Source organism: Sciurus carolinensis, chromosome 11, assembly GCF_902686445.1.
Source record: "Sciurus carolinensis chromosome 11, mSciCar1.2, whole genome shotgun sequence".
Taxonomy (NCBI): domain Eukaryota; kingdom Metazoa; phylum Chordata; class Mammalia; order Rodentia; family Sciuridae; genus Sciurus; species Sciurus carolinensis.
Genome location: NC_062223.1, coordinates 10,049,857 through 10,071,590, shown reverse-complemented (window position 1 = coordinate 10,071,590; position 21,734 = coordinate 10,049,857). Strand labels below are relative to the sequence as shown.

General features: G+C 57.4%; 1 protein-coding gene across 5 annotated transcripts; it reads left to right on the top strand.

The window, feature by feature from the left end:
• Positions 1-70: 70 nt before the first annotated feature.
• Positions 71-21,257, top strand: Pcnx3 (pecanex 3). 5 transcript variants are annotated; one of them, XM_047517434.1, is made up of 35 exons: positions 74-827; positions 1,153-1,340; positions 1,566-1,665; positions 1,771-1,810; positions 1,877-2,008; positions 2,216-3,343; positions 3,807-3,930; positions 4,016-4,191; positions 4,641-4,731; positions 5,146-5,281; positions 6,617-6,777; positions 8,040-8,193; positions 8,439-8,471; positions 8,703-8,874; positions 8,976-9,086; positions 9,399-9,490; positions 9,644-9,753; positions 9,930-10,035; positions 10,133-10,225; positions 10,345-10,495; positions 11,371-11,515; positions 11,839-12,016; positions 12,983-13,091; positions 13,211-13,340; positions 13,748-13,806; positions 13,907-14,122; positions 14,821-15,074; positions 18,067-18,297; positions 18,487-18,590; positions 18,889-19,036; positions 19,135-19,365; positions 19,447-19,721; positions 20,062-20,195; positions 20,275-20,573; positions 20,649-21,257. In XM_047517434.1, exons 1-35 carry the CDS (start codon positions 675-677, stop codon positions 20,841-20,843), a joined length of 6,159 nt encoding a protein of 2,052 aa, XP_047373390.1. In that variant the 5' UTR covers positions 74-674; the 3' UTR covers positions 20,844-21,257. The 5 variants fall into 5 exon arrangements, with proteins under 5 accessions (XP_047373388.1, XP_047373390.1, XP_047373391.1 ...); XM_047517435.1 differs by having other exon boundaries at positions 4,013-4,191; positions 6,635-6,777; XM_047517433.1 differs by having other exon boundaries at positions 75-827; positions 4,013-4,191.
• Positions 21,258-21,734: the final 477 nt, after the last annotated feature.

Below are 21,734 nucleotides of genomic sequence, written 5' to 3'. Positions count from 1 at the left end.
TTTTTTTTTAACTCTTTAATTCTGCACTTCGCGCACGCCCAAAGGGCTCCTCCGCGTCCTGTCAACTCGACCAGCTTTCTGCGCTTGCGCACTCATGCCTTCAGCTTTTCCTTTTCCGGGTCCTAACTGGGTCTACCGGGCGCATGCGCCACTGCAGGCTGGCGGCTCGCGGCTCCTTCTTCCGGCCTTCCCGTTGGGCCGGCACCGGCAGAAGCGGGGCGAACGCACGTCCCCAAGCGAGTGACCTACGACCCCGGAAGTGGACTTCAGAGTCCCGGGCTTTTCCCCGGTCGGGAGCCAAGGGAGCCGTCGCCTGCACTCTGGGAGCACCCACCCCACGCCCACCTCTGGATGCCGCCGAGGGGTGCCCGATCCGTGCCCCGCGCTTGCCTGCTGGTTCGGCACCTGGGAGCAATTCTGGGCCAGGGGTGGGAGCCCAGACCCCGCCCCTGATGCAGCCCCACCCCCGCGCCCGGGCCGCACACCGCTGACTGCCCCGGCCGGCCCCGCCCCCTGCCCGCACCCTAGCCCCGCCGATCCCCTCCCCCTCTGGGGAGGCCATGGCGTGAGCGCGAGGCCGAGCCCCGGGGCCCTCGGGCGCCAGACGGGGCATGGACCGGGGGCCGCCCCCATGAGGGTCCCGGCAGGGGGGCGCGCGCAGCAGCGGCGGGGCCATGGGGTCTCAGGTGTTGCAGATCCTGCGCCAGGGGGTGTGGGCCTCGCTCACCGGCGGTTGGTTCTTCGACCCGCATCAGAGCACCTTCTCCAACTGCTTCCACCTCTATGTCTGGATCTTCCTGCTCACCTTTCCCTTCTTGCTGTACATGGTGAGATGCTCCTGCCACCTGTTAACTCATGCTGCGAAAAGGGGTAGGATGTCATGGAAGGCAGGCAGCCTGGCCGGGACTCTGGGCATTCCTAGGATGGAGGACCCTGCAGTTTGGGTGTGTGCAGTGGAGAGGCCAAATCTTCCTTTTCGTGGGTTGGGTGACCTTGAGCCTCTCATTTGGTCTCTAGTTCTCAGTACTGGCTACATGGAGGGGCGATAAGTCTTTTCCTGAATTTGTAAATCCTAATTATGGCAGTGGTAGCAGGTACACCTCAGAGGGGCAGGGCTATATGAGAAGGGACCTGACTTGCTGCCACCTCCAGGTCCTGCCCCCCAGCTTGATGGTGGCTGGTGTGTACTGTCTCGTGGTGGCTGTCATCTTCGCTACCATCAAGACTGTGAACTATCGACTGCATGCCATGTTCGACCAGGGAGAGATTGTGGAGAAGCGCAACTCGACCATGGGGGAGCAGGAAGAAGAGCCTGCCCAGGGGGACAGCAGTTTGCCCAGGTGGATGGGACAGGGACGATGATGGGGATTGAGGGTCCGTGCTGTCTAGGCCAGAGCCTCAGGGCAGAGGAGGGACTGAACATTGGCTCCCTGAGTGAATGCTAGCTTTTGTCCTGAAGTCATTCTGGGAATTGTAAAAGGGCTTTAGGAGGGAAGAGTGATGAGCTTGTGAGAAGTGCTTCTTAGAGGAGTTTAGCTCCAGTCTGCTGCTCTTTCCACCTCCAGGGACCCTGGTGTGGAGATGACAGTGTTTCGGAAAGTGAGTTCCACACCCCCGGTTCGCTGCAGTTCTCAGCATTCCGTGTTTGGTTTCAACCAGGTCTCGGTGAGTGGCAACAGCCCTTGGCTTCTCCCGCTTCTCTCCCGGGAGCCAGTCTCTGTTGTGGCAGATCTTGAGCTGTTGTTCCTTTGTGTCTCTCTCTCTGCTCAGGAATTGCTGCCCCGAATGGAGGACTCTGGACCCCTCAGGGGTAAGTGACTGTTGTGCGGGGCTGGAACATGGTAGTGTGGAATGGGATGACCTGTGGCTGCTTCAGGGTCCTGCTTGATGCCTCTGGTGCCATGGGTTGCAGACATCAAGGAGCTGGTACGGGAGCAGGGCAGCAACAACGTGATCGTGACCTCTGCGGATCGAGAGATGCTGAAGCTCAGCTCACAGGAGAAACTGAGTGAGTGGGCACCACGGGGCAGAGGCTGGGAGGGAAGACTGGCTGTCTCGCCTTTGTGTTACCTGAGTTTTGCTCCATCGTGGAGTTCCCTTTGTGCTTGGATGGGATCTCCTCAGCATTCCTGTCCCAGCTGGGCCCTCAGGGAAGCAGAGTTTGATAGGCTCCCTCAGCTGTTAGTTTGTTTACATCATACCCTTTTTCTTACAGTTGGAGACCTTCCCCAGACTCCCCCAGGAGCTGTCCCAGACCCCTCTCTCCCCAGCACAGACTCTTCCGAACGTTCTCCCCTGGCTGGAGGTGGAACTCCCTGGGGAGGGAGCAGTGTGGCTGACACTCCCATGAGCCCCCTACTGAAGGGGAGCCTTAGCCAGGAACTGAGCAAGAGTTTTCTGACCCTGACCCGGCCTGACCGGGCCCTGGTAAGGACCAGTAGTCGACGGGAACAACACCGAGGAACCAGTGGCTACCAGCCCCTGGACCGGCGGGGCTCAGGTGAGCCCACACCCCAGAAAGCTGGCTCATCAGATTCCTGCTTCAGCGGCACTGACAGGGAAACTTTGAGCAGCTTCAAGAGCGAGAAGACCAACTCAACACACCTGGACAGCCCCCCTGGTGGACAAGCCCCTGAGGGCAGCGACACAGATCCTCCTTCTGAGGCCGAGCTGCCTGCTTCACCTGATGCTGGCGTCCCCTCAGATGACACACTGCGTTCCTTTGACACAGTCATTGGAGCAGGGACACCACCGGGCCCAGCTGAGCCACTCCTGGTTGTACGGCCTAAGGACTTGGCCCTACTTCGGCCTAGCAAACGGCGGCCACCCATGCGACGACACTCTCCACCTGGCCGTGCTCCTCGAAGGCCCCTCCTTGAGGGTGGGGGCTTCTTCGAGGATGAGGACACCAGCGAGGGCAGTGAACTGAGCCCAGCCTCCAGTCTCCGATCACAGCGCCGCTACAGTACTGACAGCTCCTCGTCTACTTCTTGCTACTCCCCTGAGAGCTCCCAGGGTGCAGCAGGGGGGCCTCGGAAGCGGCGGGCCCCTCATGGAGCTGAGGAGGGGACTGCTGTGCCCCCCAAGAGGCCCTATGGGACCCAGCGGACGCCCAGTACAGCCAGCGCCAAAACACACGCACGTGTGCTAAGCATGGATGGGGCAGGGGGTGACGTCCTAAGGGCTCCCCTGGCTGGCTGCAAGGCTGAGCTGGAGGCCCAGGTGGGAGTGGAGCTGGCTGCTGGGGATCCTGCAGTGCTGCCTGCTGAGGCCCGCGGCGGCCCTGCTGCCAACCAGCCAGGCTGGCGGGGGGAGCTGCCTGAGGAGGGTGCAGTTGGGGGAGGTGAGTGCTGGCTTGGGGGCAAGGGGTAGGAGGGGAGCTGAGGGGTGGGTTTGGGCAAGGGGGACTGGAGTGGACCTGGTCGGCATCAGCTCTGCCTCCTCTCCGGCAGCAGATGGATGTGAACCAGTGATTGAGTGATCATGTGTGCCAGACCTCTTGGGTCAGCAGGGCCCAGCCACCTGCTCCAAGTCCTGTGGTTAGCACCTGAGCCTCTACTCCCCGAGGAGACTCATCATCCACGCTTCATCCTGGCCACCAGTGGGGCAGGGCAGATCAGTGTCGTCCTTATTTCTAAATGAGGAAACCGAGGCATGAATGGCTAGGTGACCTGGCTGGGCTCCAGAGCCAGAGCGTTGTTGGACTAGGTCTGACCTTTAGCACCATGTTAGAGCATCTGCCCCACATCACTCCCCTAGCTCTGGTCAAGCCTCTGTCACTTATGCTCGGGCCTCTCTCCGGACAGCGGCTGAAGAGACAGGCAAGCGGGACCGCTCCAGCAGTGTGAGGCGGACCCAGGCAATCCGGAGGCGACACAACGCGGGCAGCAACCCCACCCCTCCGGCCTCTGTCATGGGCTCGCCACCCAGGTGAGCATCTGCCACCTGGGCTGCAGGGCAGAGGGGGCCAGCTGGCTGTGATGGTGCTGACCGAGGGCTTCCTTCTCCCCAGCAGCCTGCAGGAGGCTCAGCGGGGGCGCGCAGCCTCCCACTCCCGGGCGCTGACACTGCCCTCTGCCCTGCACTTCGCCTCTTCACTACTGCTGACCCGGGCTGGCACCAACGTGCACGAAGCCTGTACCTTTGACGACACCTCCGAGGGCGCTGTGCACTATTTCTACGACGAGAGTGGTGAGCCCTTCCCCAGCCGCACAGCCCGTTTTGCCCTCCTGGTGGAGTCTTCATTCTCTCTACAATGGTGCTGTCACTCAGCTACCCGTTCAGCCCCATGGCAAGTGCTTTGCCTGTGTTCCCTTGCTCCATCCTCACAGCCCCTCTGAGGTATGATTGTCCTTGTCATCCTTGCTCTTCCCTTGCTGACGGGAAACTAGGACACACTAGAGGTCACAGGCTGAGCAAGTGGTAGGACAGAGATCCAAACCCAGGGTGGGCCGACCATAGGCCCAGGCTTTTGACTTGCAGGTCCTTTTGGTTTAGGTTTTTATCCCTGGGGGCTGGGTTGACATGCCAAGAGCACATCACAGGGTCTTCCTTACTTGATGGCCTTGGTGTCCTTGTGGGTCAGGCTTTGGCATTCCTGTCCCTGACCTGCTGCCTCATCTCCCACACCTCCCTCTCAGGAGTGCGACGTTCCTATACCTTTGGCCTGGCTGGAGGTGGCTATGAGAATCCCGTGGGGCAGCAGGGGGAGCAGGCGGCTAATGGAGCATGGTGAGTCTCCAGGATGTGCTACACTGACCTGGTGCGCTACACTTCTGAGGAGCACCCTAAGCCTGGAGTTCTTTCTTCCTTTGCTGGAGTGGGACAGGAGCAGTGGCAACTCCCTGGGAGGAGAGGAGTACGGGGAGCAGTGAAGGACAGATCTATAGGGTCCTGGGACCCTGGCTCTTGGGCACTTCCAAACAGGATGCTTCCAGGTCGCTCAGGGCCCAGAGAGGAGGGGAAGAGAGTGCAGTTTCGACAATGTGTGTGAGCCAGGATCTGGGAGGGGGGCACTTTTGTCACCTGCCTCATCCTGAGCCTGGTGCACCTCTGTCCCTTGGGTTTCCAGTTATGAAATAGGCAGCCCCACCTGACCCCAGGGCTTGCTCTTGGCTTCGATCCTCATGGCTGCTGTACCCACAGGGACCGCCACTCACATTCCTCCAGCTTCCACTCAGCTGACGTTCCTGAGGCAACAGGAGGCCTGAACCTGCTTCAGCCGAGGCCAGTGGTTCTTCAGGGTATGCAGGTGCGCCGGGTGCCGCTGGAGATCCCCGAGGTGAGCACCTAGGGAGGAGCTGTGCAGGGAGTTTGTGGGGGTGAACAGATCACTGAGGCTGGCCTTAGCAGAGAGCTTGCCCAGATGGCAGGAGGGACAGGCTGCCCTGAGGAAGAGTTCAGGGACTCTACTGTATCTATTCTGATCTTTCATGGCATGCTGAGGAGGCACAGGTTTGAAGCTGAATGACTCAGGAAATTGTACATTTGCTTATTCTGTTAATGTGTCTGGAGTACCTTCCTAATCCTGGAGGGATCCACAGTTAACAGGGACAATGAGTGTTCACAGTAATACTTGCCAAATGGTGACCACACTCTTCCCTGTGCCTGACTCCACATGTGATTGCTTGGTGTATTCTTTTCTGATGGTTTTCCTCTCAGTGTATTTATCAGTAGAATTCTCTTTTCGCTATTCTAATCTGAACAGTGATTAATGCAGTCAGTGTAGTGATACCAGAAGCATTAAGAGTGCATGAAACATAATTTCACCTGCACTCCCAGCGACTTGGGAGGCTGAGGCAGGAGGATCACTTGAGCCCAGGAGTTTGAGGCCAGCCTAGGCAACATAGTGAGACCTTGTCTGTAAAACAAACAAAAGAGCACCTCAGAGTTGAGAAAATAATCCTGAAAGTGTCTGTGTATACATTTTACAGCCAAAGCCACAGATAGATCCTGAGCAGTATTAGGAATCACCAAGCAGCCTTTTCCTGATTCATTATTGTTTTTCACCATCGTATGGAATTGGTAGCATTGTCCTTGCTGTCTAGCTGATGGCTGCCTCCACAGGCAGGAGTGTATATCTCTGCCTCTCCATGGTATCCTCAGAGGCCAGCACAGGGCCAGGCCCATAGCTGTGCCCCCTGAGTGCTTGAGTGAAGGGCACAACAAGCCTAAAGAGGTGCAGTAACTTGCCCAGATCCTTCCAGCATCTACATGGGCCTCCAGGCCTCTTCTCAGGGCTGGGTACTTGTGTAGGTGAGGTGGTTCCAGTGTCAGTGATGGCTCCATCTGGGAAGACTTAATGTTTGTGTCACATCCTGAAGGACAAGGCAGATTACCTTGAGCCTGAATGAAACAGGAGATTCTGCCTGAGGCAGGAAGACAGATCTGGGATTCTGTAACTCTGCTGCCTGGTAGCTCCTGTAACCATTGAGCCCCTAGGAGCCATTGTCCTAGGAACTTGGAGTAAGGAACAGCCCTTGCAGTGGAGGGGCTGGGCAAACCATGGGGCCACTAGATGGAAAGGGTCAGCCGGGCTAGTGTGCTAGGGCGGGAATGGTGCTGTAGACCACGGCAGGGGTGGCGGGGCTGATGGCCGCGGCTGTGGGGACTGCAGTTTGACCTGCTGGACCAGGACTCCCTGCACGAATCCCAGGAGCAGACCCTGATGGAGGAGGCGCCACCCCGTGCCCAGCACAGCTACAAGTACTGGCTCTTTCCTGGCCGCTGGACCTCTGTGCGCTATGAGCGGCTTGCCCTGCTGGCTCTGCTGGACCGGTGAGTGCCTATTCGCCTTGGCCCTAGTCCCCAGAAAGTTCCAGGACCCTGGACTTCATGACAGTGAAGACAGTCATGACTTTAGAAAACCTGATTGTGCCCTTGAAAGCAGTGGCATTTCTTTAGGTTTCTTGGGTACAAAGGGGTGGCCAAGTGGTGGGGAGTCGGGGTGGGACAGGCTCTATGGTAACACCAGCTTCCTCTACTTAAGACAGACAGTTCAGTCTGGTTTTCGTTTTTGTTCTTTTTTTTTTGGTCCTGTGTATTTAACCCAGGGGTACTTTACCATTGAGCCTCATCCCCAGCTCTTTTTTTTAGGTACCAGGGATTGAACCCAGGGGCACTTAACCACTGAGCCCCAGAGCCACATCCCCATCTCTTTTTATTTTTTATTTTGGAGATAGAGTCTCACAAAGTTGCTTAGGTCCTTAAGTGACTGAGGCCAACCTTGACCTTGCGATCCTCCTTTCTCAGTCTCCCAAAGTGACTGGGATTACAGGCATGCACCGTCACACCTGGCTGGTCTGATTTTGTTGTTTTTGCAATACCAGGGGCACTCTACCACTGAGCTATATCCCCAGCCCTTCTTATTTTTCATTTTGAGACAGGGTCTTGCCAAGTTGCTGAGGCTGGCCTTGATCCTCTTGCCTCAGCCTCCTGAGTAGCTGGGTTTACAGGCATATGCCACCATGCCTGGCAGTCTGTTATTTATTTATTTATTTTTTGTTTTTGATTTGATATTAAAATGGACTGCTATATAACCTAAAAAGCTCACAAACCATTTGCCTCACCTTTCCCAATTTTCAGAGGAGAAATCGAGACCCAGAAAGTCAAATAGACCAGTCAGGTGATTTTTGTTGCCTGCTATAGAGCACTTGGGTTTAGAACCCACACCCTGGCTTCCTGTCCATTGGGCTTTCATCTGGCACTGTGACTGGGTGCTTGTGGGTACTGCCTGTGTTTATCATGGCATGCCTGATGTGATGTGCCTAGCTCAGCTGAGCATGAGCTGGAGATGGGGAGGCCTCAGGAGTGTTGGCACTGGAAGTTCTCAGGATCTAGAAGGGTAAAGATTGGGATGTGGGGCAGCAGCAGGATGGCTTCCTGGAGTAGATGCATCCTGGGCTCCCCCTGGGAGATTGTAGATTTGAATTTTCACAGGCCAAGAAGCTGGCACAGCCAGACACCTGGAGATGGTCCTTTAGGACAGAACCTCCCTTCTGAGGCAGAAGGGCCACGCCTTGACTCACCTGTCTCTGCAGGACGCGGGGAGTTGTGGAGAACATCTTCGGCGTTGGGCTAAGCAGCCTGGTTGCTTTCCTGGGCTACTTGTTGCTGCTGAAGGGCTTCTTTACTGACATCTGGGTCTTCCAGTTCTGCCTGGTCATCGCCTCTTGTCAGTACTCGCTGCTCAAGGTCAGGCCTGGCTTCATGTGTCTTTTCCCCCAACTCTCCTCAGACCTTCCCCTTCCCACTACTCTAGGTCTGAGGACTGTGAGCTAGGAAGCAGATAAGATTTTTAAGGTGCTTTGTAGCTAACTACCCATCTGATGGTTGAGAACCCTGAGGCTCAGGACACTTGAGGGTCCTGCCCTGATCCCAGGGTCTCATGTTCTTGCGGGCACTGGCTTTTGTTGCCAACATAGTCCTATCTCTTGCAGAGCGTGCAGCCTGATGCAGCATCTCCCATGCATGTGAGTACCCATGAGTAGCGGCTCTCGCCAGGAGGCCCTGGGAGGGGCTGAAGCCAGGTGGGAGGAGTTCACAGCGGGAAAGAGACAGGGCTCCCTCACCAGCCCCATTGCCTCCACCCTGCCCAACTCTCTAGCTTGGACCCAGGGCCAGCCCTGGAGCATGTGGGCGTGTCCACATGCCTCTTGGGTGATCAGCAAGGAAGGGCAGCTCCTCACAGGCTGACTCCCCAGGGCCACAACTGGGTGATCGCATACAGCCGGCCCGTCTACTTCTGCATCTGCTGTCTACTCATCTGGCTGCTGGACGCCCTGGGTTCAGCACAGCCCTTCCCGCCCGTCTCCCTCTATGGCCTCACACTCTTCTCTGCTTCTTTCTTCTTCTGTGCCCGAGATGTGGCCACCGGTGAGACCTGGCAGGACAGAGGTGTCCTGGGAGAGTAAGCCCGGGAGGGTGGGCTGAGGCAGGGCCAGCAGACTGACTAGTCCTCGTTTTCTCCTGGGCAGTGTTCACCTTATGCTTCCCTTTCGTCTTCCTCCTGGGCCTTCTGCCCCAGGTCAACACCTGCCTCATGTACCTGCTGGAGCAGATCGATATGCATGGCTTTGGGGGTACAGGTATGATGCCCACAGGTGACTTGGGGGTGGAGGTGGCATCCGGCCCTAGAAGGCCTATGGATTGGGTCTGTGGCTCCAGCCCTCACTGATGCATTCCTCATTTAGACCTCTGACACAGTATGGACCCCTTCCTTCCTCCAGCCTGTGGTCTTGACCTGAGAATGCTGCAAGTTCTGAAGTCCCTTAGGGCTGGGCGCAGAGAGCAGTGGGCTGGGGTGATGTCCTGGGAGCTCAGCTTCTGGGAGCTGGACGGTGGGGCAGGAGTAAGGTACATGTAAGGGCTGGGTTTAACGACTCCTCCGTGCCACACAGCTGCCACCAGCCCTCTCACTGCAGTCTTCAGTCTTGCCCGCAGTCTTCTGGCTGCTGCCCTTCTCTACGGCTTCTGCCTTGGGGCCATCAAGGTAAGATGGCCTACAGGGTGGGGGGCATGCTGGAGTCTGTGGGGTTGTTGGGACAGGGCCATGGATTGGGCTCAGCAGTGGCTTCTCAACTGGGGGTACCCCCTGGCTCCCTGCTACCCTCACCTTTCCTGACCAGTGTGCTTCTCTCCCCAGACTCCTTGGCCGGAGCAGCACGTCCCTGTCCTCTTCTCAGTCTTCTGTGGCCTCCTAGTGGCGCTGTCCTACCACCTGAGCCGGCAGAGCAGCGACCCCACTGTGCTCTGGTGGGTGCTGCACGTGTCTGTCCATGCACACGTGTGTGTGCTCCGTGGGCGTGTTCGTCTGTGGGTCTGGGGATCCGCTCACGTGCCTGAACCACATGGATCCTGGTCTCCTGTGGCTCTGGGGGCCCGTGCGAGGAAAGGAAGCAACCCCAGCCCCTGACTTTTTCTCCCCCCAGGTCCCTGGTACGGAGCAAGCTCTTCCCTGAGCTAGAGGAGCGGAGCCTGGAGACGGCCCGGGCTGAGCCCCCAGACCCACTACCAGACAAGATGCGCCAGTCTGTGGTGAGGGACCGGGAGCGTGGGGCTCTGGTGGAGAAGCAGTGGGGGCCGGGCTGGGTTGCAGGCTCCGGCTGTGGCAGTGAGCTTCCCCACCTTGCAGCGCGAGGTCCTGCATTCCGACCTGGTGATGTGTGTGGTGATCGCAGTACTCACCTTCGCAATCAGCGCCAGCACTGTCTTCATTGCCCTGAAGGTTCGTGTGGCTCAATTCGCCCTCCTTGGGTCTTGGCAGGAGCCTGCGGGACCTGAGGCCCCGAGCAGCCCCCACCTGGCCTGGTGGGCTGAGCGATCCTCTGGTCTCTCCCTCTGCAGTCGGTGCTAGGTTTTGTGCTGTACGCGCTGGCCGGGGCTGTGGGCTTCTTCACACACTACCTGCTGCCACAGCTGCGCAAACAGCTGCCCTGGTTCTGCCTCTCACAGCCCGTGCTGAAGCCACTGGAGTACAGCCAGTATGAAGTGCGCGGTGAGCGCTCTGGTTGCCTGGCCACCACCCTCAGGCTGGAGCACTGAGCGGGCGGGGTGGGAGTCTTGGTCTTCTTGGCTCAGGGTGCCAGTAGGGGGCAGCCTCTGCCTATGCTGCCCTCTCCACCCTGACCCTGCCACCTATCCCTGCTCTCTTTTGCCCACTCTTCTAACCATGCCCTGGCGTGGGCCCACTGTGCTCTCAGCCCACGTGTGCCTTCCTTGTCTCTGAGGAGATGGGAAAAGTAGCATTCCAGGACCCTAAAGGTCCAGAATTGCACACTGGTTTCCGGTAGACTAGAGCCATCTGGTACATTGTTGCTGGGCTGTGCAACAGTTTCAAATATCCTCCAGCCTGTGTCTAATCATCTTGATTTGTGATAAGGAAGGTCATACTTCTCGTTTTTCTTACACAATGGGAGGTGTAGGTCCACTGGGCCAGCATCCCTCTGTTGCTTCCAGCAGCAAGAATCAGGGAGCCTTGCCCCTCAGAAGGGCCTGTGGCTTGGGGTCAGCATGCACTCGTCCTCCCTAGTCTACTGTACTTGACTTTTCCATCCCCAGTGAGTATCTGAAAGTTTCATTAGCCTTGTTTCTATAGACAGCAGAACAGGACAAAGCACTAGCTCTAAGCCAGGGATGTGCCCAGTGGTATGTAGAGGTCTGGCTGTGCCTGGGGCTCACTGTCATTTGAACTGCCAAAGATCAGTCCCTCCCTGTCCTGCTGAAGCCTCTAGGGATCCAGGACACACAGCCCCTGGTTTGCCCACCCTCCTTGGTTTTCTCCAGTCTTGCTGTGGCTCATTTTCTGGACCCCAGGGAAGAGGGGATATGTGTGGCCAGGTGCTGGCCAATAGCTCCATCTCCTTGTTGCAGGTGCTGCCCAGGTGATGTGGTTTGAGAAGCTGTATGCTGGCCTGCAGTGTGTCGAGAAGTACCTCATCTACCCCGCCGTGGTGCTCAATGCTCTCACAGTGGATGCCCACACGGTCGCCAGCCACCCAGACAAGTTCTGCCTCTAGTGAGGACTACTGTGCCCACCCCCTACCTTCCCATTTGACTCCCATTGGGGAAACTGAGGCCCAGAGAGTGAATGGGTAATGGTTGGGGCCCAAGATTGCCCAGCAAGCCAAAGGGGGTGCCCCAGTTCTTCGACTATGTGTCGAAGCAAATGTGTCTGCTTTACCCTCACAAGAGGGACAAGCCTGAGAGTTACCAGTCCAAGAGAACAGAGGCTAGCTCATTAGAGAGAGCTAAGGTCCAAGGTTACTCTCGGGCCAGGGCAGGTGAGAGATGGGGCACGTGCACCCACTGCCTCCTAAGCCCTGCTGAACTTACCCACAGCTGCCGGGCACTGCTGATGACTGTGGCTGGGCTGAAGTTGTTGCGCTCGGCCTTCTGCTGCCCACCCCAGCAGTACCTGACCTTGGCCTTCACCGTCCTGCTCTTCCACTTCGACTACCCACGCCTCTCCCAGGGCTTTCTGCTGGACTACTTCCTCATGTCCCTGCTCTGCAGCAAAGTGAGCAGGGGGCAGGGGCTGTGGCTTAGAACTCCTTCACCAGGGTTGGGGGAGAATGTCCCTGGGGCCTGTCACCTGCCTCTCCAGATCAACTCTGCTTTTGGCTCTTCAAGGAAGAGGTTACCGCTGTCTCTTCTTGCAGAGAGGAAGCTGAGGCTTAAAGAGGTGGAATGACTTGTCTTAGGTCCTCCAGGGAATTGAGTCAACCAGGATTTGACCCCATGTCTATCCAACCCTACAACCACCTTCCTCAGAAGCAGCTAGCATAGGTAGGACCTGACCGTGACCTCTGCACAAGAGCCAGCCTCTGAGCTCTTTCTGCCAGCTGTGGCCCTGGAGAACAATTCTGAGTTGTTTCAGAAGCCCTGGGACCTGGGCATGTAGATGTTCTGCTAGACCATGGGATTCCCCACTCAGGGTTTGAGACAGGTCACTTTGAACAAAGGATCCTTCCCCATTGTGTGCAGGATGCCTGTTACGGTGGCTGGGATCCCTGCAGACCTGAACCTTTCTCTCACAGGAATGCTCACTTGTTTTCTGGCCAGGCCCAAGATGGTGGACCTCCCAACTTGACTCCTCTGAGGTCAGACCTGGGACTGCCTGTTGATGTTCAGTACCACTGTGCAGGCCCAGCCTCACCACTGACCGAGTTGCATGATCTGAGCAGATCATTTATTTTCTCTTCCTTCTCTGAACCTCAGCTTAACCATCTGTAAACTTGAAGCAGCTTCCAGGGTCATCACGTGAATTAAATGGTTAACGTACCCTTAGAATGCAGTCAGGAGTTGCTCACGGTGTCAGGTGCCTCAAGCCAGAATTAGAGAGCAAGTGCTGGAGGCAACCCTGAGCTGGACCCACATGGCACCCAGTGGGTGGCCCCAGGGTTCAGAATGAAGCCTGGTGTCTGGGGGCTTGGCACACCCACCCGAGTGACGCTGTGTTTTGTACCTTTCGCCCACCCTGCAGCTCTGGGACCTGCTGTATAAGCTGCGTTTTGTGCTGACCTACATTGCTCCCTGGCAGATCACCTGGGGCTCAGCCTTCCACGCCTTTGCCCAGCCCTTCGCTGTGCCGCGTATCTGTGCCCGCTCTCTGGGTGGGGTGTGCAGGGAGGGCTGTGGCCTCGGGCTACAGGGAATCGGGAGGGAGTCTGGGAGGTCCTTCGTGCCTGCCCTCTCCTTGACTTATGCCCAGACTCGGCCATGCTATTCGTCCAGGCCCTGCTCTCGGGGCTCTTCTCCACACCCCTCAATCCTCTGCTGGGCAGCGCCGTCTTCATCATGTCCTATGCAAGGCCTCTCAAGTTTTGGGAGCGTGACTACAAGTGAGTCCTATGGGAGGAAAGAACAAGAGTGTGGCCAGGGAGGGAGAGAGGCTTGGAGCCGACTGGACAGTGCCCAGAAGCAAGTGGGTGAATGCTTGGGCACAGTGGGGACATTTGTGGAAGCAGATCCCATGACAGCAAACCGGCAGTTGTGCCTGGGTGAGACCCCAGTTTCCCCAAGTCCTGGTTCTTTGGTCTGGGTGAGTTCCTTCTTGTCCCTGAGCCTTGTCCTCCTCATCTGTGGCGATGTTTCTAGGGCCATCATGGGTAGCTTCTGCTCATAGCACAGGGGTGTGGACTTGGAGAGGACCTGGGTGGAGCCTGGGTAGGGAGGTCTTGGCAGGTAGAATTGTCACCAGAGTCACTAACTGCACCTTTGCTGATGCTGTTGCTTTCTTTGTGAACAGCACTAAGCGTGTGGATCATTCCAACACCCGCCTGGTGACACAACTGGACCGGAACCCTGGTGTGTACCCAGCTGTCCAGGGGCTTCAGGCAGGGCTTCCCCTAAAAGGACCCTTCCTTACGTGTCACTTTATCCATTTGTCTCTCTGCCCTGGTTCCAGGCGCTGATGACAACAACCTCAACTCCATCTTCTACGAGCACTTGACACGCTCACTGCAGCACACGCTGTGTGGGGACCTGGTGCTGGGCCGCTGGGGCAACTACAGCCCTGGTGACTGCTTTGTCCTGGCCTCCGACTACCTCAATGCACTGGTGCACCTCATCGAGGTTGGCAATGGCCTTGTCACCTTCCAGCTGCGTGGCCTTGAGTTCCGGGGTGAGCCTCGGGCTGAGTCTGGGAATGGGGGTGCAGGCATGCTGGGGCCTTGGCAAGGCACTGTGTTTGATAGTGTGCAGGGACGGCTTGGCTGGGGTGACTTCAGGCAAGGAGCTCTTGCTCCCTGAGTTTGGGTTTCCCAATCTAAGCTCTGAGGTGACAGGTCTTTTTCCAGCCAAGCCCTCTCTGTGCCCTGACTTTGGGTCCATAATGATGCCAGAGGTTGCTACCAACAAAGTTGGGGGCCAGAGCTCTGGGTTCTCATGCCAACTTTTCCCTGGCCTGCTCTGTGGTGTCAGGCTAGACCATTCAGGCACCCGTGCACAACCCCTAGTGAGTGAGCCTGCTTCTAGCTTGCAGGAAGACATGTTGGATGCCAACTGCATAGGAAGCCCCAAGGGTGCACAGCTCATAAGCACCAAGACCTTGAGCAAGTCACTTTTCCTCTTTGAGAAAAGTGTCTTTGCCTCTATAAATGAGGGACCAGACCCCTTCCTCTTTCATTCCCCCTCATCATGGCTGCTGGGAATTAAGGAAGGGGCCCACTTGTTAATCCAGTCATTCAGTCACCTTTGCACACACAGCATTCCTGGTGGAGGGTGAGTGGCAGCAGTCCTCGAGTGCCATATTGGGCTCTTGCTGGGGGAGGCAGGCGAGGATTGTCCTAGTGACCCTGACCGGGCAGCCCTCCCCCACAGGCACGTACTGCCAGCAGCGTGAGGTGGAGGCCATCACCGAAGGTGTGGAGGAGGACGAGGGCTGCTGCTGCTGTGAGCCTGGCCACTTGCCACGGGTCCTGTCCTTCAATGCCGCCTTTGGGCAGCGCTGGCTGGCCTGGGAGGTGACAGCCAGTAAGTACGTGCTGGAGGGCTACAGCATTAGCGACAACAACGCCGCCTCCATGCTGCAGGTCTTTGACCTCCGCAAGATTCTCATCACCTACTACGTCAAGGTATGGCGGGCCGCAGCGTCCCTGCTGGTGGACGCTGTCTGACCAGGAGCATCCCAAGTTCTGTTTTGTGGAATGTTGGAAGCCTGTTTGATCCAAGGGAAGCAGAGGCCTCAGAATTTAAGCATGCTGCCTAGAGGCACCACCAGATAGCAGAGGTGAAGTGATCAGTCTGAGGTTTCAGAATTAGGGGAAAGTGACAGAGCTGGGCATTGAATCCAGGCCTAACTCAGCCATTAGGCTTTGCTACCTCCACCTGGGTACTCCGAGCCAGGCCGGAGATCTGGAGATTCAGCATGGTAGGCACAGTGAGGCACTGTGGATGTAGAAGGATCCCTAGGCTGGGTGTTCTAGGGGTTCTGGGAAACCTGGAAAGTCACCTCGTTGTCATGGCTCACTTTACACCTTGAGAAGTGCTGGCGTTGACATCGGAGATGGCAAACACGGAGGCTTCGTGGTGTTCAGAATGAGGGTACTGCCGGAGTGGGGAATGTGGGTGATCACAGGCCTCCAGGTGCTCTTAGGATCTGCCCTGGCATGTGCCTTGTTGGGGGTCAGGGAGCCTGTCCTCCTGAGATTCCCCCTTGGATAGGCACAAGCAGCTCCCAGCCTCTTAGCTGTCCTTTTGCCCTCTGTGGACAACCTACCCATGTCATGTGTTAGAGTAGCTGTAATTTCCGTTTTTTTGGTTTGTTTGTTTGTTTCTTTTTTTGTCCTGTCAACTCTTGGAGAACAGTTTATGAGGCTCTCCTTATTTTCTCTAAGAAAAAGGATATGGTCCAAAAGGGACAATCCCAGCCCCAGGTCACCCCAGCGTCAAGGTCCTATTTATCTTCCTGTCCCATCTTGAGAACTATGCCCTTGCCCAAGTCAGCCTGCTACCTCCTAGAGACCTCACTCAAAGCCACGAGCCTCTGATCTCAGGCCTGAGCTGGTAGGCCTGACGAGACGAGCCCTGCCTGGTTCATTGTCCCATGGGAAGCTGACTTGCCATAGCTGCAGCTGCCTCAGAGGCTGGGCACAGGAGCTGGATGGAGGACACAGGGATCCTTTGCTAAAGTTGTACAGAACATGGGGTGAAACCTGGAAGGCTGGGGGTGCCAGGGAGGCAGCCATGCAGGGCACACGGAGGGGGCCCAGTGCTGGAGGCAGTGTTGGGGACGTGTTATTCAGCCTTTAAGTTGAATAGCCTTTGAGTCAGGCCCAGCTCTTTCTGTACAGCTTTGGCCACCCATTGGTGCCTCCTCTGCATCTCGCCCTTCCTGTGGGTGTCACTGAGTGCAGTGGGTGCGAGATGTGGTGCAACACTTAGCCAGAACCACCAGCACCCCCAAGCTGTCTGCAGTCATACCTTGTACTCAGGGGTGGTTCTTCCAAGCCAGGTGGTTTGAGACCCTGCCACATTCTTTAGCCACCCTTGGGAGAGGATAAGCCAGTGTGATTGGCCTCATTACAGCTGAGGCGATGGCCTCAGACCTGTTCCTGCAGATGGTGGCACAAGAGCAAGAGGGCACCATAGCCGCAGGGCCTGTGCAGCGGTGAAGTGCACCCAGGCAGCACTAGGACAAAATGACTCCTAGACACTGTGCCCAGGTGGGAACTGTTGCTGATCATGGGCTCAGGTCTTCATTTTCTTCCTGAGAATCACTCTGAGGCTGTCACAGAACAATTGGCACTGGCCAAAGTTAGCCAAGCACTAATGTGTGCCTGGCCAGATCCTCCCCTGCCCCTGAAGCACTTTTTTTCTGTGTTTTCTGGGGGCTGTGGTGGTACCCAGGGAGTAGAGACACTCTACATAGTCAGGAAGGCCAGTCTGGAGCCTAAAGCTGCCCCACTATTTTTTTTTTAAGATTTTTTTTTAGATGTTGATAGAACTTTATTTTATTCATTTATTTGTATGCGGTGCTGAGAATCGAACCCAGTGCCTCACACATGCTAGGCAAGCACTGTACCACTGACCCCCCACCCCATTATTCTTCTGGTCCCTTTTTGGTAAAGCAACAGCCTGACCCTCCCCAGACTGTGCTAAACATGCCAGAGCCAGGCAGCCCCCATCCCAACACAGCCATTAACTTCAGGTGTCCTCCCCTGCCAGGGAACTCTTTCAGGCCTTGGCTCTTTCTCTCTTGTGCCCTGGTCGTTTTGCCCAGGTGTTTGACTTCTCCATGTTCCACTATAGCCACCGTGCTGGACACTCTGCTGCCTAGGGTTCCTTCAGTTAGTGGCCAACTGCGTCACCCTCTCCACCCCTTGCCCCACACAAAGCGTTGACCCCATCGACCTCGTCTCAGGGTGGCACATGGAATCCCCAGAACATCACTGGCTGCCAGCTGCCAGTGGCACACACTGCCTCTCCCTCTCTGTGGGGCCAGCGACCTGCTTTCCAAAAGTCCTAGCCGTTTGCCCAACCCGTACTTAGACATCAGCAATACTTCTTAACAAGGGGTTCAGGAGCCCCCAACTTTGGGCACAAGGTTTTGTGCCTCTGCCTTTTTTTTCTGAGAAGAGGCCCTGTGACTGTCGTGCTGTGGCTGCTTAAAGGGACCTGTGACCCAGGGTGCTCAGCTGACTTGCTCGGCCCTGAAATCTGGATCCCACAGCTTCTTCAAAGTCCAGTTTAACCTGCCCTGCTGTGTGACATGGGGCAAAATTGTCATCTGTCAGTGCCTCTTTCCCTTATAAATGGGTTAGATGCTAGGGTGAACGGCAAAGTGACAGGTGCTGCATTCAAGCCCCTGCTGTAGTGTGGGACCCTCCAGGGCCCCTCTGTAAGTGGGGGCACTCCCTGCTGGCCGCCTCCTCCCCTTGACCTGGGGTGGGCCAGAGCTCACTTGCCCTGTGGTCTTGGGGAGTTGAGCTGAGCTGCAGGAGGTGGGTGTCCTAGGAAGCTCTGTAGCCCAGGCTGGGGCAGAAGTTTCTCCTGGTTTTCCCCCAGGGCTGGGTTAAGAGCGGCCGCACTGCACACACACCCCAACACCTGCTCCTCCTCTCCCAGAGCATCATCTACTATGTGAGCCGTTCTCCAAAGCTGGAGGCCTGGTTGAGCCACGAGGGCATCGCAGCTGCTCTGCGGCCTGTTAGAGCGCCGGGCTATGCTGACTCGGACCCCACCTTCTCACTGAGCGTGGATGAGGACTATGACCTTCGCCTTTCCGGCCTCTCGCTGCCTTCCTTCTGTGCTGTGCACCTTGAGTGGATCCAGTACTGCGCCTCCCGGCGTGGCCAGGTTGGGCCACCACTACCCTGGGGCTGCCCCACCCAGGCCTCTGGGGACCTGAACCCTCTTCCACTTCTCCCCTTTCTGTTCGGGTTCTTCTTACCCTGAGACTCCCTTGGCCTGGGCCCTGGCCCCCACCCCAAGTTCCCAGTCCCAGGTCTGAGTGGGGCTCTGGGGACGGGGCTCCTTGTGCCACAGCCCGTGGACCAGGATTGGAACTCGCCGCTGGTCACGCTGTGCTTTGGCCTGTGTGTACTGGGTCGCCGGGCCCTGGGGACAGCCTCTCACAGCATGTCTGCCAGGTGAGTGCGCATGCCCGCTGGTCCCGCTACTCCCCTCTCACCCGTGCATGCAGAGCTCAGTGTCTAGAAACCGCTGGGCCTTCCTGTTGGTGTAGCTTGTCTCACATGAGCCAGGCATTCCCGGTCGTGACCCTACCTGTTCCTCAACCCTCTGAGGGACATAGACAGACTGGCCTCCTTGGAAAGATGGAGAGCCTAAAGTTCAGTGTGAGGAAGGGGCTCAGCTCAGGTCACTCAGAAACCTGAGATGCCTGGCTCCACTCCCCACACGTGCCCCCTGTTCCTCCTCCCTGGCCAGCCTGGAGCCCTTCCTCTATGGCCTGCACGCTCTGTTCAAGGGGGACTTTCGCATCACCTCCCCACGTGATGAGTGGGTCTTTGCCGACATGGACCTGCTTCACCGTGTGGTGGCGCCTGGGGTTCGCATGGCCCTCAAGCTTCACCAGGTGGGAGCATGGTGTGCCCAGGCTGCTCGGGCAGATGGGGGTGAAGGCTTACCCCAGTGCAGGGGCCCCTCACTCCTGCCCGCCCATCCACCCGCCAGGACCACTTCACGTCCCCAGATGAGTATGAGGAACCAGCTGCCCTGTACGATGCCATCGCGGCCAACGAGGAGCGGCTGGTCATCTCACACGAAGGTGACCCGGCTTGGCGGAGCGCCATCCTCAGCAACACACCCTCCCTGCTGGCACTGCGCCATGTCATGGACGATGCCTCTGATGAGTACAAGATCATCATGCTCAACCGCCGCCACCTCAGCTTCCGAGTCATCAAGGTGGGGCTGACCCTACCTGTCCCCAGCCCAGGTCCCCCTGCCTGGTGCCAGATCCCTGACCTTCTGTGTGGCTGCCCACAGGTGAACCGTGAGTGTGTGCGTGGCCTGTGGGCAGGGCAGCAGCAGGAACTGGTGTTCCTGCGAAACCGCAACCCAGAGCGGGGCAGCATCCAGAACGCCAAGCAGGCGCTCCGTAACATGATCAATTCTTCCTGCGACCAGCCGCTGGGCTACCCCATCTATGTGTCACCCCTCACCACCTCACTGGCTGGCAGCCACCCTCAGCTGCGAGCACTGTGGGGCGGCCCCATCAGCCTGGGTGCCATCACCCGATGGCTCCTACGCAGCTGGGAGAGGTGAGCCCTCGCTGCCACCCCAGCCCAGGAGGCCTCGTGAAGGGCTGCTGTGCGGGCCCCTGGAGCAGGCACAGGTGCAGCTGCCTACCACGTCTTGTGCTAGAGTAGGGCTTGAGCCCCAAAAGATGACCCCTCCCAGAGCCCATGTGAGTTCTTCTCCCCAGAGGGTCCCCTCTCCCTAGAGCTGACAGTGACCTTTAAGCATAATTGAAAACTCTGTCAAAGGCCCTTAGAGGTAAGGACGTGGGGCTCCCAGATCCTGGATGGCTTGTTCTGGGTTGGGTTTCTTGAGACCTGTGGTCTCAACCTGTCCTTCCTGACCCCTTCTCCCCACCCTCAGGCTTCATAAGGGCTGTGATGCCGGCTGCAATAGCGGTGGGAACGTGGATGACTCGGATTGTGGTGGAGGCAGCGGCCTGACTTCCCTCAGTGCTAACCCCCCCTTGGCACACCCTACGCCTGAGAATGCAGCAGGTGAGCAGGCGAGGCTGGGCAGCTCGGTGGGTAAGAACGGCATCAAGCTGAAGTCTGCTGCCTTATCTGTCTCCTGCAGGCAGTGGTGACCAGCCCCTCCCACCCGGCCCTGGCTGGGGGCCTCGGCCCTCCCTGAGCAGCTCTGGTGATGGACGCCCCCCTCCTCTGCTGCAGTGGCCTCCCCCTCGGCTCCCTGGCCCACCCCCTGCCTCACCTGCTCCCACTGAGGGTTCCCGGTCCTCACGGCTCCCTGGTCCTGGTCTCCTCAGTTCTGAGGGGCCCAGTGGAAAGTGGAGCCTGGGGGGTCGGAAGGGTCTGGGAGGATCTGATGGAGAGCCAGCCTCAGGGAGCCCTAAAGGAGGCACCCCCAAATCTCAGGTAAAGGGCCTGTGGGGAGTCAGGTCCCAAAAAGCTCAGTTCTGTGCTCCTGCCAACCTGTCTCTCCTCCCCCAGGTGCCTCTAGACCTCAGCCTCAGCCCAGATGTCAGCTCCGAGGCCTCACCCCCCAGAGCAGCACAGGACATTCCTTGCTTGGACAGCAGTGCTCCTGAGAGTGGTACGCCCACTGAGGCCCCAGCTGACTGGCCTGTTCCTGCTGAGGAACGCGAAAGTCCAGCTGCCCAACCATTACTGGAGCACCAATACTGAGCAGCCTGGCGCCCACTGGATCCCATCCTAGGACTCAGTAACTTGGACTTCCTCTGCTGCCTCTGGTCCTCTCTGTTGGACCACAAAACTGAGTGACTTTGGCTCCCACATCTGAACCCTGTCCTCTGGCTGCCTCAGCCAAAGTACCAGAACTGAATGGCCTGGACCTCTGACCTTGACCCCTGATCTCATTCCTAATCCACGGCCTGGGTACCCCAAACTGAGGCAGTCAGCTTCCCAGCCAGGCCCTAAAAGCCAAACCCATGGGCTGGTCCCGCTTTGAGCCCATGGCCAGGACTGACTTGGTCCCTGGGCTTGCACTGCCTGCGAGGGTGGTCCCCTTGTCCTGGACCTAGGCCCTGAAATGTGGCAAGGGTTGTTTCTTTCTTCTTTTTTGGTCTTTTTTTTTTTTTTTTTTTTCGTGCTTCAGAGACACCAGAATTAATAACACTATTTTTGATTTTGATTGGTAGTTTCTTCTCTCTGAGAATGGGTATAGGGTAGCGATGGGGGCCAAGTTAGGGTGGATGTGCACAGAAGGGGGCTGAGGGATGGTGGGAGATGGAGGTCAGACCACTGCGGGGACCAGATGAGTTGGTCCCTTGCCCCACAATCCTGTTCCCTTTTCAACCCTTGATGGTGGTTCCATTTTCCACTCCATTGTGTTCAAAGATTTCCAGCCCTGTGGCCCCTACATTCATAACCTTGATCTTGGCCATAGCCTTTCTCTGAACCTCAGATACTCTAAATCTTAAAGAGATGAGGACACCTTTGTAAGGTGTTTAACAATAAATGAACAGCATGTGTAGAGCGTTTACCCAGAGGCAGGGGCTTGGCATCCTGAGCACCTGCTCAGTGGTGGACTGGAGCTGGATGCTAGGTGTCTTCTAG